At 42.5% G+C, this 13,834-nt stretch overlaps 1 protein-coding gene across 2 annotated transcripts; it reads right to left on the bottom strand.

The window, feature by feature from the left end:
• Window positions 1-6,205: 6,205 nt before the first annotated feature.
• On the bottom strand, window positions 6,206-13,401 carry LOC103554709 (natural cytotoxicity triggering receptor 1-like). Of its 2 annotated transcripts, none has more exons than XM_008525899.2 (7): window positions 13,232-13,401; window positions 13,113-13,148; window positions 12,645-12,929; window positions 10,790-11,068; window positions 10,473-10,523; window positions 9,552-9,599; window positions 6,206-9,425 (listed from the first exon to the last, which is right to left on the bottom strand). In XM_008525899.2, exons 1-7 carry the CDS (start codon window positions 13,263-13,265, stop codon window positions 9,235-9,237), a joined length of 924 nt encoding a protein of 307 aa, XP_008524121.1. In that variant the 5' UTR covers window positions 13,266-13,401; the 3' UTR covers window positions 6,206-9,234. The 2 variants fall into 2 exon arrangements, with proteins under 2 accessions (XP_008524121.1, XP_070414627.1); XM_070558526.1 differs by having other exon boundaries at window positions 10,473-10,520.
• Between the last annotated feature and the right edge of the window lie 433 nt (window positions 13,402-13,834).

The following is a 13,834-nucleotide window of genomic DNA, read 5'->3' as shown; positions in this document are numbered from 1 at the left end:
GGATAAAGAAGATATGGTATACATAGCAATGGAATACTATTCAGGCATAAAAAAGATGAAATCTTGCCATTTGTGACAATAGGGATGGACCTTGAGGGTATTATGTGAAGTGAAATAAGTCAGATGGAGAAAGACAAATACAGTCATGCATCCCTTAATGATGGGGATACATCCTAAGAAATGCATTGTTAGGGAATTTCATCATTGTGTGGTCATAGAGTGTACTTACACAAAGCTTAGGTGGTACAGCCTACTACACACCTGGGCTACATGGTAATCATATGGGACCACCATTGTATATATGGTCCATTGTTGACTGAAACATCGTTATGAGGCTCGTGACTGCACTGTATGATCTCACTCGTATGTGGAGTATAAAGAAAACTAACAAAAACACATAGATGCAGAGAACAGATTGGTGGTAACAGGGAAAGGAGAGTAGGGTAAAAGAGGTCAATTGTATGTGATGGATAGAAACTAGACTTCTGGTAGTGAGCACACTGTAGTGCATACAAAAGTCGAATCATAACGGACCACTGAAACCTATATAATGTTATAAACCAATGTTACCTCAATAGGAAAAAAAGGAATGATCTGGCCCAAAACTTCAATAGTGCTGAAGTTGACAAACCCTGCAGTCTACGGTCTAGCCATTCATTAATTTCAAATAAGACAGTGGCCCTCAACTGAGCACAATTTTGCCCCCAATCTGGCAATACCTGGAGACTTTTTTTTATTGCGGCATAACACACAGAATTTACCATTTTAATCATTTTAAAATGTACAATTCAGGGATATTTAGTATTTAGTATATTCACTGTACAACAATAACCACTATCTAGTTCCAGAACTTTTTCATCACCCCAAAAGGAGATCCCATACCCATTAATCAATCATTCTGCATTTCCCCCTCATCTCCTGGAAACCACCAGTCTGCTTTCTGTCTCTATGGATTTTACTATTCTGGATGTTTTTGGCCACAACTAGTTGTGCTACTAGCTTCTAATGAGTTAGATGCTGCTAAGCATCCTACAATGCACATGACAGTCCCCACAACAGAGTGGTTCCATTGTTCTGAGGTTGAAAACCCTGCTGCAGATGGAGAACCAGCAAGACTTCTTGTCTGGCGTAATTTCTTCAGGATATTGCACCCTCCCTCATTCTCCACACTGCTTAGATAAAGACCTAGGAGTAGTAGTTTTTAAAAATTCTCTCTTCCTTCAAGAAGACAGGTGTTAAAACCTCAGCCTCATGGTGTCAGGTGGGCCCTGCTCCTCACATCTTGTACCTCTACCTGACCTCCCAGCATCAGTCCCTTCACAGCTCAACTCTGCAGGGCACAGAGGGCCTGCACGGTTGCAGAATTAGGTTTCCTACTCTCACTACCCTGCTGAACCTTGGTGAGTCCCAGGAAGAAGGTAGAGGTCCATACCATGCCCAGAAAGGAAGGCAACTCTTAAACTTTGGGCTGATCTTATCAGGACTTCTCTTTCAGGGCTGTGTGTATGAGCCGGAGGATCCAGGCATGGGAAGGTGAGTCCTTCCCCCAACCTCATAGTTACTTAACTTTATTCTTGTTTAGCACAAGGTGGTTGTGGAAGACAGATTATAAGCTTACTTTTATAAAAGTCTTAAGAGGGAGGATGGCATTGAGAGCTGAATCAAGGGAGATTCAGGGTTCGATCCTTCTTCCCAGTAATGCTTGCCAGATTTTCTCTTTCAGCTCATCCTGATTCCATGATTTCAAACAAGAGGTCTGTGACCACTAAGTGTCTGGGTCCTCCAGAATTGGAACAAACATGATAGACTAAGGGGAGGTGGCTTCACACTCAGTGTAGAGAGAAACCTTCAGTGTCCAGACCACAGGTACAATGCATCTCTCAGAGATGGATCCAGGCAGACAGAGAAGTACCGTTCTTCCTATCGAGGTGGAGGACCCTGGACAGAGCTCAGTGATCCCTTGAAGCAGATGGTGATGGGTGAGCGGAACTCACAGGGACGTCTTGGTCAGGGCAGGGCTGGGATCTGTTATCTCCAGAAGACCCACTGCCCAACATCCCATCCTAAATCTGAGTGCATTTAGGTCTCACTCAGAGCTTTCTTAGATTCATCTCTGTGACCCAGGCTAGGATCCTGGGTTTCTCTCTAGCCCAGTGGTTCTCAACTGGGGGTGATCCCCCCCACCATGTCTAGAGACATTTTTTGTTGTCACAACTGGGACAGGGGGTGCTACTTGTGTCTGGAGGTAGAGTCTAGAAATGCTGTTAAACATCCTTCAACGTGCACAGTACAGCACGCCCTCTACCCCAGTACAACAAAGAATTATCTGGCCTTAAATGTCAAGTGTGGAGGTTGAGAAACCCTGGCTTAGATGATTCTCTGCCAGAAATAATCGCCACCTTTGATCACTCAATTCGGGGGAAAGGCAGGGTTGCTAGTCCAGGGCAATTCTCCAAACTTAGCTTAGGGTAAGACTCCCTATTTTTTAGAGAGCTGGCATTAGGTTCCATGTCAGTAAAAAGAGATCAAGCGAAGCTGGAAAAGATGTATAGATTGAGATATTTTATGAAGAAAAACTTTAAACAAAAAGTCCTCTATCTGGCCCTGCTGACCTCTTCATTCACCTTTCAGCTGAGTTTCCCCTGAGCTCACTCTGCTCTTGCTGTGCTGGGTGTCCTGCTATTTCCATACCTCAGGCTCTGCACTTGTCGCTCTCTGAGCCTGGTGCGTGCGTGTTCCTGGGGTGCTGCAGTGTTTCACATGGCTGCCTCTTCTCAGCAAAGTCACCACCTCCTCACCCAGCTGCTCCCTAACCCCCAAATATCATGGAGGCCCTTCTCCCACCACAGTCACCTCCCATCACTCTGTTTATATCCTTGATTTTGTGATTTTGTTCATAAGGGGACATCTGGCATTATCTAGAGATATTTTTGGTTGTCAGTTAGTGGGTGCTGCTGGCATCTTGTGGATAGAGGCCAGGGATGCTGCTCAACATCATACAATGCTCAGGACAGTCACTACTATGGACTGAATTGTGCACCCCCCCATCGCCCCCAGTATATATGTTGGAACCTTAACCCCCAATATGACTGTATTTGGAGATAGGGCTTTTACGGGACAACGAAAATTAAATGAGTTCATCAGGGTGGGATCCTAATCCAGTAGGATTTGTGGCTTTATAAGAAGATAGTGATGTACACCTGAAATTTACACAATGTTGTAAGTCAATATGTTCATGCACTGAAGAAAGGCTGTCTGGAAGTCAGGAATAGAGCTCTTACTGGGAGCCAAATAGACCAGCACCTTGATCTTGGACTTCTAGTCTCAGAACTGTGAGAAATAAATGTCTATTGTTTAAGCCATCTCATCTATAGTATTTTGTTATGGCAGCCGAAGCAGACTAAGACAGTCTCCCCCAGTACAGGATCACCTGGCCCCAAATGACAGCAGAGCTGAGATTGAGAAACCCTGCTAACATGTTGAGTTTGAAAAGTGTCAGATGTGCATACACAAGTAGAGATGTCTGTGGGAGACTGATTTATAGGTGGGGTGACTGATTCTTCCTGCTTTTTACATTAATGGTTACATTACATAACAATTTACATAACAATTACATTAAATTGTTAAATTAAACAACCAGCTTCTACCATAAAAACATATATGATGTGTATGTGTGGTATGTATGTATGTATATAATGAAATAGTTAATCTAAAGCAAAAGAAGTTTAATAGGAAAGATGAGGACATTGCGTTTTGGGGTTTGTGAGGCCTTTTAAATGGAATGTAGGAACACAGAAGTCAAAAGTATTTACTAATGACTATACATAAATCAAAGTATTGTGAGTTGCAATTGATACCATATATCAGAGAAACACAGTGCCATAAATACAACTAAAGAAATTATATGTATAACATACTCCTAAAATTATAAGACAAACAGTTCTTTAAAAATGTTTATGTATGAGACCTTTACCTGATCAGAATTTCAAAAGACAAGTTGACATAAGGTCATTCATTAGGAGAAACAATAAAAAAAATGTCTGCCCATAAATACAAAAATGGTAAATGGCATTATTACCTGCTGATTTGTGTGACACATTTTTTACAACAGTGGCCAGAAGCACAAGTATAGGTATTGAGAAGAAAGCAAAGTAACCAGGGACATGGTTGGGATTTTCCCAAGTTAGAGGAACAACTTTGGTGGCAGGAAGATGATAAGTCCAGGTTGGTTGGAAAAAGCTCATAAAATGACCTGAAATTCCAGGAAAAAAGTTAGTTTTCACAGAAACAGATTTGGGCATCCATATTAGAGAAATTGAAACCATTGATTAAATGAGATCAACCGATATTTGTATCCTGGGAAAGGTGGGTCTGCCACAGGACCCTCCAGCTCTGGTATTGGAGAGCCTGCAAACTGGATGGTGCAAGAACTGTCAGAAAATAAGTAGAGATAAGTGTCAGAGAAAGCAGATGAAGTGACAGTTTCAAGGAGGAAGTGGTCATATAAAACTGACAGAAGAAGAAAGATAAGAGAAGGGTTGAAAGTGTCCACTGCGAGTTCCAGGAAGCTCATCAGCATTTGTTACAAAACCAGCTTCAGAGGAAGTGTGAGGTGAGAAACCAGTTCCCAGTGGTTGACTAGTGAGCATGAAGGGGCAGAGCAAAGGCTACCTGTGTGGGTCATGTCTCACGGAAATTGGTCTTCAGATCCAGGGACCAGACAGAGTTGAATGAGATGGACATTGCTCCACATAACTATCTCCATGTTCTGAAGCTTAGCTCCTGTTCCTAACTCAGAGTTGCAAACTTTGGTCTCAGTGGTGGTGGCGGAGCATTGATAAATCCCTAGGATGACATCACCACCTTGTAACACTGCTAAGAAGGAGCTACTGTTCCCTCCTTCTGGCAAATGGAAGGTGGAAATAGAGGAGACATATCTTGCCTCAGGAACACATATTTTAACAGATATTGAATTTGGTCCTTTCTCCCTACCTTGTGATTCTGCAATGCATTTGTTGTACAAAGTGGGATGAAAGAAACAGACAGGGAAGGCAGTCTGGAGATTCTGCCTTGTTGTAATTGGGAATATGGAAGAAACAGAGGTCAACGCAGAAGGAAGAGAGGCTGGACTGAGGTAGGGAAAGGAGAGGTCAACCCAGCCTTCCGGCCTCACCTTTCCTATCATTTGTGAGACCAGGATACCGTAGCATCAACCTGCAGAGACAGACTGCCCAGCATGTGAGCATCTTGAAAAGGGAGACAGGCTAAACCAGGCTAGTCCTGGAGATCTAGTGCACAGTATAGTGAGTATAGACAACAATGTTGTATTATAAACAACAATATTGTCTTATTCCTAAGAGACTAGATCTTAATTATTCCCACCATAGATAAGAAATAATTATGTGATGTGAAGGAGGTGTTAGCTAATGCTATGGTGGTAATCATATTGCAATATATAAATGTATCAAGTCAACATTTACACCTTAAACTTATACAATGTTGTATGTCAATTATATATCAGTAAAAAATAATAATACTTTTCAGTTTGGGAAGATAGATCACTAATTTGTGTCTCCAGCTCTGCCCCAAATGTATCCTCTTCTTACCGGAACTCTCATGGTTCATCTACAATATCAACACCAAATGGGTGGGATTGGTGGGGGGGAACATCCCCTTCATCCACTCAGGTGCCCAATCTACAAATTTCAGAGTCCTTGTTGATCCTGCCACCTGCACAGCCATCATTTCTAAACAATCAAATGAAATACTGTTTCTGTGCCTAAAATATGTCAAAGGTGCCCACCTTTCTGAGTAGTTACCAACTTTCATCTAGAATAATGTAGGAGCCTGATAACTGGTCTCCCTGAATATGCTCTTTCTCATTTCAAATGGAAATAAGCTTAGCAAAAGAAGAAAATAAAGAAATTTTCTAACTGGGACAATGAGTATCTACAAAAAATTATAGCAATTAGCTTACTCAATGGTAAGATACTAAAAATATTACCCATAATACTGGTACTAGGAAGTGAATACCTGCTATTATTACTCCTATTTATTAATGTACTGGAGGTTCTAATTAGGTAATGACAGTAAAAAAATTAATTTTTGAAAAAAATTCTAAAAATCTTTGAATCTAAAAGTAATCTGAGATAATCTAAAACTATTAGAATTAAGAAGCGAACTCTGCAAGACCACTGAATACTCATTCAATATACAAAAGTCAATTTTATTTTTGTAATACCAGCAACAAACAATGGCAATAGAATTATTTAAAGAATGATACCACTTACAAAATAAAAGTCATGTAACTAGGGACCTACCTGGAGGTGATGTAACTGATGATATGTCTGGCAGACATCTAACAAAAGACATGTGCATTTTCTGCATAGAAGACTACAAGATATTATTTAGAGAAATTAGCAAACGTAATTAAATGGTTAAATATTCCACAATTATGGCTGGAAATGTCCAGATTGAAAAGGCTGAAGAGATAATAATTCTCTTTAAATTCATCTGTGGCTTCAATACAATCTCATGTGCAACCCAGGCAGGTATTTTGTGAAAACTGACATCCTAAAGTTAACAATGGAATCTAAAGAACCTAGAATAATCAAGGCAATCTTGAAAAATAGGGGCAAAGTTGGAGAATATATGTCATCAAATCTTGAGACCATGTACCCTGGACCTCCCTCTGGGTTACCAATATTAGTTGTGGTATCGTTATCTTCCTGATTGTCAACTCTAGAAAAAGATGAGCCATTCTCAACTCTTCTCTCTTTTTTCCTATGTTTTTGTTTTCTTCTGCAGATTTCATTTTTCTCACTGCAATCAGAAGGATCTTTATACAGTGCACAACTCATCATATCACATCCATGATCAAAATGCTTAATGAGCTCCCTTCACCTTAAGGATAAAACATGCATTTATTACTGTGGCTTCCATGGCCATGCTTCATCTGTCTCCTGCATTTTCCCAGCATCACTCAGTGCCACTCTTTCTCTCACAATCAAAGCTTTAATGAATGTTTTTCACCCTCCATCTTACATCTGAGCATTTTCATGAATTGGTACAGACACCTACCACCATCATCCCTTTCCCCACCTCTACATCCTCCTCAATGTCTAGTTAATGGAATCCGGCACAGGAAGAGGCTCCCCTGGCATCCTGGATTTCCTCTATCACAAGACTTAGCCCTTGTTCTTTACTCACTTATTTAAGACCTGTCCTCCTGAACAATCAATCCTACTATGGCAGGGATAATATTTGCCTTGGTGTGTTATACTTTTACAGTGCCTGGCACATAGTAAGCTCTTGTAACAGAGATTGGAGTTACCTATTACAACTCTATTACATTACTCCTCCCTTCACTGGTACCAGAAATACCAACTTCTAGCTTGGCACAGAGCCACCTGAAATAAAGGCTACACATCTCAACCTTCTTTGCATCTAGGTGGGGCAAGCTACTGGGTTTTGACCATCGAGAAATAAATGTAAGTGTTGTGTTCTTCCAAGAAATCTTTGTAACAAACAATTGGCCAGTGCTTTCCTCCCTCCCCGTTCCCCCTCTCTCCTTCCCTTCCTTCCTCTTCGTCCTTCATTTTGATGTCTGCAATACAAGCCATGTTCAATATTTCAAGAAGAGTAGTGCAATAGTTAAATATCTGGTCTTGCCCTGTTGACAAGGTTTGGAAGATTTTTGACTTGGACTGATGAGACCAGTAGGGCCATGGGTGGTAAAGACCCCTCCATTCCTCTGAGCAGGCTTCATTGCCAGGTCAAGCCCCTGCGTCTATATCTTGAGACCTAAAATACTTCTCCTTACACATTTTTTCCTTGAGATTTTACGTTTCTTGCTATAAGCTAGAATATGGAATATTTAGAAGTTCATAAACATACTTTAAACACCCTCATCTCATCTTGTGAAAAAGACTATAATTTTATATTAATTTAGAAATTCTTAGACCTCAGGACACTTGTAGGTGAAGAACAGAAAGTAGAAAATTCAGTATTAGGGCCACTGGTAATGAGGTAATAATTGGTGAAATTTTCATTTCCCTGTGGTATTGGGAATAATAACGGTTACTATGCATTGAGTAACTTACATATGTCAGAACTTCTGGGGTTTCTTAAATCTTTACATCACTAAATCTTTATGTTATCCCTTTGAGGTTGGAATTATTATTCTCTGGTATTTAACAGAGAACTCAGATTTAGAGAATGAATTTAACCTATGTGAGGTGTCAGGATATTGAGAGGGGGTGGGAATCCATATAATAAGTGTATTAATGAATTGGTAAAGTAGAAATTCTCAAGGAGAAAAGAGCTTGTGGTGCTTAGATAGCATTTCAAAGACCATAAACAGGAGGCTCAAGTTTCAAACTGTACTCTGGTCCCATTTGTATGTCCATTTATCCAACATATATCTTCTGAGAACTCTCTTAGTACTGGGTACTGTGAACATGGCCATGAAATCTGACATAGATTTAATTCACGTGAGTTCACAGTATAGACTGGAAAATGGGTATATATGCAGCATTAGGGTTCAAGTGCTGTTATAGAGAAATAACAGGTGTTTTGGGAGTATAAAAGTGTCATCTTAAGTCAAGCTGGAGGACTTGGGAAACTTTCTTGGAGGAGATGATATCTACTAAGAGACCAGAAGAACAAGATGAGGTATGGATAAAGGAGTGAAGCCGGGATCTTGTGGTGGACGGGATAGAGGAAGTTGAGGCTGAGGTGGGTGAGATCAGCCAGGACACACTCATATAGCTGCACTGTTTGTTTATAGCCTGCATCTCCAGTGACTGGTTGTTGCCTTTCTGGCTCCTGTTGCATTTGACAAATGCCTGTTCTGTATTGGTTATTAAATATTTTGAATGACATCTGTAGAGAAAGCAAAGAGGAAATAAGGATAAAGACCAGGTTAGGAAGGAAATATTCCATGGCCGTGCTGTTAAAGATGTTTTCAGGAAAAACTGGAGTGGCTAAAAGTTTAGTTTGCAGTAAGAGGGCGCAAAGATACTTAGAACCTAGAGGAGAAAATGGGATCTGTCCACAGAAGAAATTTAGCATCTTCATCCCCCCTTTTTCCTCCTCCAGGATGCTTGCCAAACTCCATGCAGTTGTCCCTTAGTTTCTTGCAATGACTCCCTCCTCCATGGGGACAACACAGAGCTCTCAAGCCCAAGGTCAAGATCAGCTTTCAGCTCTACCTACGGCCACTGCATCCCTTGATCATTTGTCCAGGGATCTTTGTGTTCTGAACCTTCTCCTGCATTCCAAACTTGAAGCCCTGCTTGTTCCCTCTTGAGTCCTCTTTCTGTGAAGCCAGTCTTCAGCTAGGAGCCACACGAGGGCCACCAGGACCAGGAAAGCCAGACCAATCCGAAGGAGATTCTGGATAGCGTAGTTCCTGAGGGCAGGATCTGGGGTCAGAAGAACAGGGTGATCGCTGACAGGAACATATGCACACCACCTCACTCCATCCCTCTCCCTCTCTCCTTTCCAGATCTTACTTCCTTTAGAGACTAAAGTCCCAGATGCTTGCTTACCTTCCTGGAATTGCATCTCTGTGGTTAACAAGTACGGGTCCCATGAATCTGAAGATTACAAGGAAAGTGAAGAAGTGAGGAAAGGGGATGGTGTTGGCCTCTTCCATCCAGGCTCTCCTTCCCTTGGATATACCCCATTACATTCTATTGCTTTTTGAAGTCCCCATCCTACACTCCAGGTTCTAGTGGCTTCATCTGGCAGGTAGAGTGGAAGAGTCAAAAGACAGATGAATCTGAGGAAGAATTCAGCTCTAGGACTAATAAATGTGTGTCTTCATGCCATTCTACATGAGCCTCAGTTTCCTCATTCAGTCAATCAATATCATTTCTTCTTCCTCATACATACTAAAATTCAGAGTTTTACCATTTTCTTCAGGGTCCTAAAAGAGTTGCCCCAGTACCAGCCCTTCCCCACCATCCCCTTACTAACATCATTTCCAGTCCCACTGGTCTCCTTGCTGTTCTTTTATCACGCTGGCCATCTCCCCGCCTTAGGGCATATGCAATGGCCATTCCCTCTCTCTGGAACCTTCTTTCTCCAGATAGCCACAGGACTAATGCCCTCAGTTCTTCAAGTGTCTGCTCAGATGCTTCCTTCTCTGTGAGGCCAACTCAGACAACTGTGTTTAATACTGCTACCTGCACTCCCAATCACCTTGACCGCATTTGTCCTGCTTTGTCTCTTTCCATACCATAATTTCCTCCTCATGTGCTATATACTTGATCTATTTATCCTTACTTTGACTCACAGTGTTTTCTGCTACAATGCAAGTACTACAAAAACAAGGATATTTGTCTGATTGACTTAGAGAGCTGTAGGTCATATCATATACTATGCACTCAATGGATATTTTGAATAGATATCACATTTTTAGCATCATTAGGAGGATTTGATTTCTCCCCCAAGTACCTGTTACTCACCAGGAGAAGAGATGTGCTCTGTGGGCACAAGGCTGGGGTCCCCGACATCTGCTGACAATGGAGGCAAGGAAACAAGTAAGGGTTTGGGGTTTCCTCTGCTCTTCCCAGCTATTCTCTATACCCTCCCCCCATCCCTCTGGCATTCTTCCTCATGAATGATCAGCTGGGCCTCCAGGAAGTGGATGTGGATGAGGGCACTGGTAGGCGACACCCTCTCTGCATCTTCCCACCTGTCCTTTTGCTGCCTTCCTCTTCACTGGTTGAGGTTTACCTGGGGTTCCAGAGGGGACATGGGAGAAAATTGGGGATTTCCTCACCTGTGACCAGGAGTTTCACGGGCTCACTAGGGAAAGACCACACATGGTTGTTATAAGAACCAAAACATCTGTATGTCCCTCTGTGGGCTGTGGTCACAGGGCCCATGGGGAACTTCGCCTGGACATTCCCATATCTGCGCCATGGGCGGCTGGATCTTCCCTCCTTGAGCAGAAAGAACGTGGTTGTTGCAGTCTCTAGATGGCAACAGAAGGTCACATTCTCTCCTGAAATCACCTCAGGCCTGGGATGAACTGAGAGGGTGGGTATGTCATACATTCCTGTGAGAGAAGGTGACTGGTAGGTAAAGAACATCTTTATATATCTCCCATCCCCCTGGACCTTAAAACCAGGTATCACTTCCCAGAATCTCAGTCCCTTCTATTTCCTAAATTTGCCCTGATCATGGACACACCCTCCCTGATCTCTCCCTTCAAGGATGAGACACTCACTCCCCTAGCTCCCATGAGTATTAACATGAATCTTTCTCTGGGGACTGCCCTACTCAGTGGTTATCAAAGTCTGGTCCTTGGTACCAACAACATCAGCATCTCCTGAAACCTTGTTAAAAATGCAAATTCCCAGGCTCCACCGAGGCCCACTGCATCAGAAACTCAGGAGTACGGCAGCCATCTATGCTAAAAAATTATTATTTTTGATTGTTGGAAAATGCACGCAACATAAAATTTGCCATCTTAACCATTTTTTTAAAGTGGACAATTCAGTGGTGTTAAGTACAGTCAGATTGTTGAACAACTATCATCAATGTCTATCTCAAGAACACTTTTCATCTTGCAAAAGTGAAACTCTGTACCCATGAAACAATAACTCCCCATTCCGTCTTCCCCCAGCCCCGGGCAACCACCATTCTACTTTCTGTCTCTGAGTTTGACTATTCTAAGTATCCCATGTAGTATCATTCTGTGACTAGCTTATTTCTCGTAGCATAATGTCTCCAAGGTTCATCCACGTTGTAGCAGGTGTCAGAATCTCCTCACGTTTTAGGGCTGAATAATATTCCATTGTATGTATATACCACATTATGTTTATCCCTTCAGCCATATATAGACACTTGGGTTGTTTCTACTTTTTGTCTATTGTGAACAGTGCTACTATGAACACAAGTGTACTAAAGCCACCGGTGTTTTCACAAGTCCTCCAGGTGATTCTGATCCTTGCTTAACTTTGAGAAGCACATCCCTCAGCTGAAGGAACTGTTCGACCCAAGATTATCCTCCCTCCTAATAACTTTAACCCTGTTCTGCTTTGTCTTTTTCCATACCACCATTTCTTCCTCATGTACTATATAATTGATTTATTTATCCTGACTTTGACTCATGGTCTGTCTTCCGTTAGAATACAAGTGCCACAAAAGCAAGAATATTTGTCTGGAACCTCACTAACTGTGGTTCTCATTCGATAACTGGTTGACACCGGGTGGTATAGAGCTCCTAGCCTCATTTCAAGACAATCCTGAAGGTCCATCCCAGGTCCAGTATCCCACATTTGCTTGGCTGAGGACTCTTCTGAGACTACATCACAGGCCAGCTTAACCTTCTACCCGGCCTGTTTCCCAGCCTGTGTTGTGTTTGAGGATATTTCCCAGTAATCCCCCCTGCACACACACATCCACCTCAGACTCTCTTACCTGGAGAACTTGACCCAACACAAATCCACTCCTAGGTCATAGAGACAGCTCTCTATAGATAACTCCTGTAGGAAGTGATCAGACCCCACCCCCAAGATGAACAGTATCTGAATGAGCTTGGAAGAGACTAAATGTGATGAATACATGATGGCCTTCCTGAGGATTCAGGCTGAGGAGATGACTATACAGCTAGAGAATGGGACGGTTACCTGTTACCACCAGATCCAGAGGGTCACTAGGCTCTGACCACAGCTCCCCACTTCGATAGAAGCACCTGTATCGCCCTGCAGTGCTTGAGGTCATAGCCGGGATGGGGAACTTGACTTTGTTCATCATTCCAGGTGTTTTTGGTCTCTCTGAAGCAGAAAGTTGTCCTTCGAAATGCAGCTGATACTCAACCGTCTTGTGAGTGCCCTGACACCAGATGACCACTGGCATTCCCTTTGGAATCATGACATCAGGCTTGGCCCAGATGACAGGTTTAGAGGGAGTACCTGGAGGTGAATCAGAGGCTGGAATTCTAGATAAAGCTCCTGCCCACCCTACTTCCCACCCAGCTGCTAGCCTCAAGCCCTCCTAGCAAGTCAGAGCCCCTGCTTTCTCCCCTAGTTGTTTTCAGGGAGATACTTATTCTGAACCCCGCAGAGTGACTCTGGGGCTTTGAAGGAAGGACTCACGCTTCTGGGCGTTGACCCTCTGGCTCAGATACAGCTCTGGAAGATAGGATTAATAAAACATGTTGTGCCACCCATACCCATACTCCTGGATTTCACCTCCCTTCCATGCGAGAACTCACCGAGGCAGAGCAGGACAGTGAGTATAGAAGGCATAGCACAGATTCTGCCAGGCTAGTGTGGAGCAGCTGAGCAGAGACTGAGGCCAGTAGGCCAGGAAGATGCACAGGATGTGGTGGGTGAAGCCCAGCACGAATCACCATGGGGCTTTCACATCGATCTTTTTACAAGAATGTTCACAGCTCTCCCTCCACCTCTGACCATGGGGCGTAAGAACATGGTACTCACGACACATCTGGTCATATCTGCGGTCTAACCAGATCCTCTGACCATTGCCTGCCTCACATGAAACTCATTTATGAGTCAACTTCCAAATTTTGAAATGTGGACATTATGTCCAGAAAAGGCATGGGGCAGTGTACAGAGAAAAAACCTTAGAATCATTTAAAAAAAGTGTTTAACCCTGCTTCCCCTGTGTACAGCATGTATATGCTTGGATAAATTAATTGACCTCATCAGAATGGAATGATAACACTATCTTCTTTAAAGATTTGTTACAATGTTTTAATAAAATTCTATTCTTCATGCAAAAAATGTTCTATTTCTTACATAAGTACATTCATTTAGTCTGTTATAAAGCAGATATTAAATATCAAAATCTTGAC

This window comes from Equus przewalskii, chromosome 9 (assembly GCF_037783145.1).
Source record: "Equus przewalskii isolate Varuska chromosome 9, EquPr2, whole genome shotgun sequence".
Taxonomy (NCBI): domain Eukaryota; kingdom Metazoa; phylum Chordata; class Mammalia; order Perissodactyla; family Equidae; genus Equus; species Equus przewalskii.
The sequence above is the reverse complement of the archived record's forward strand: the minus strand, read 5'-3'. Positions and strand labels throughout refer to the sequence as shown.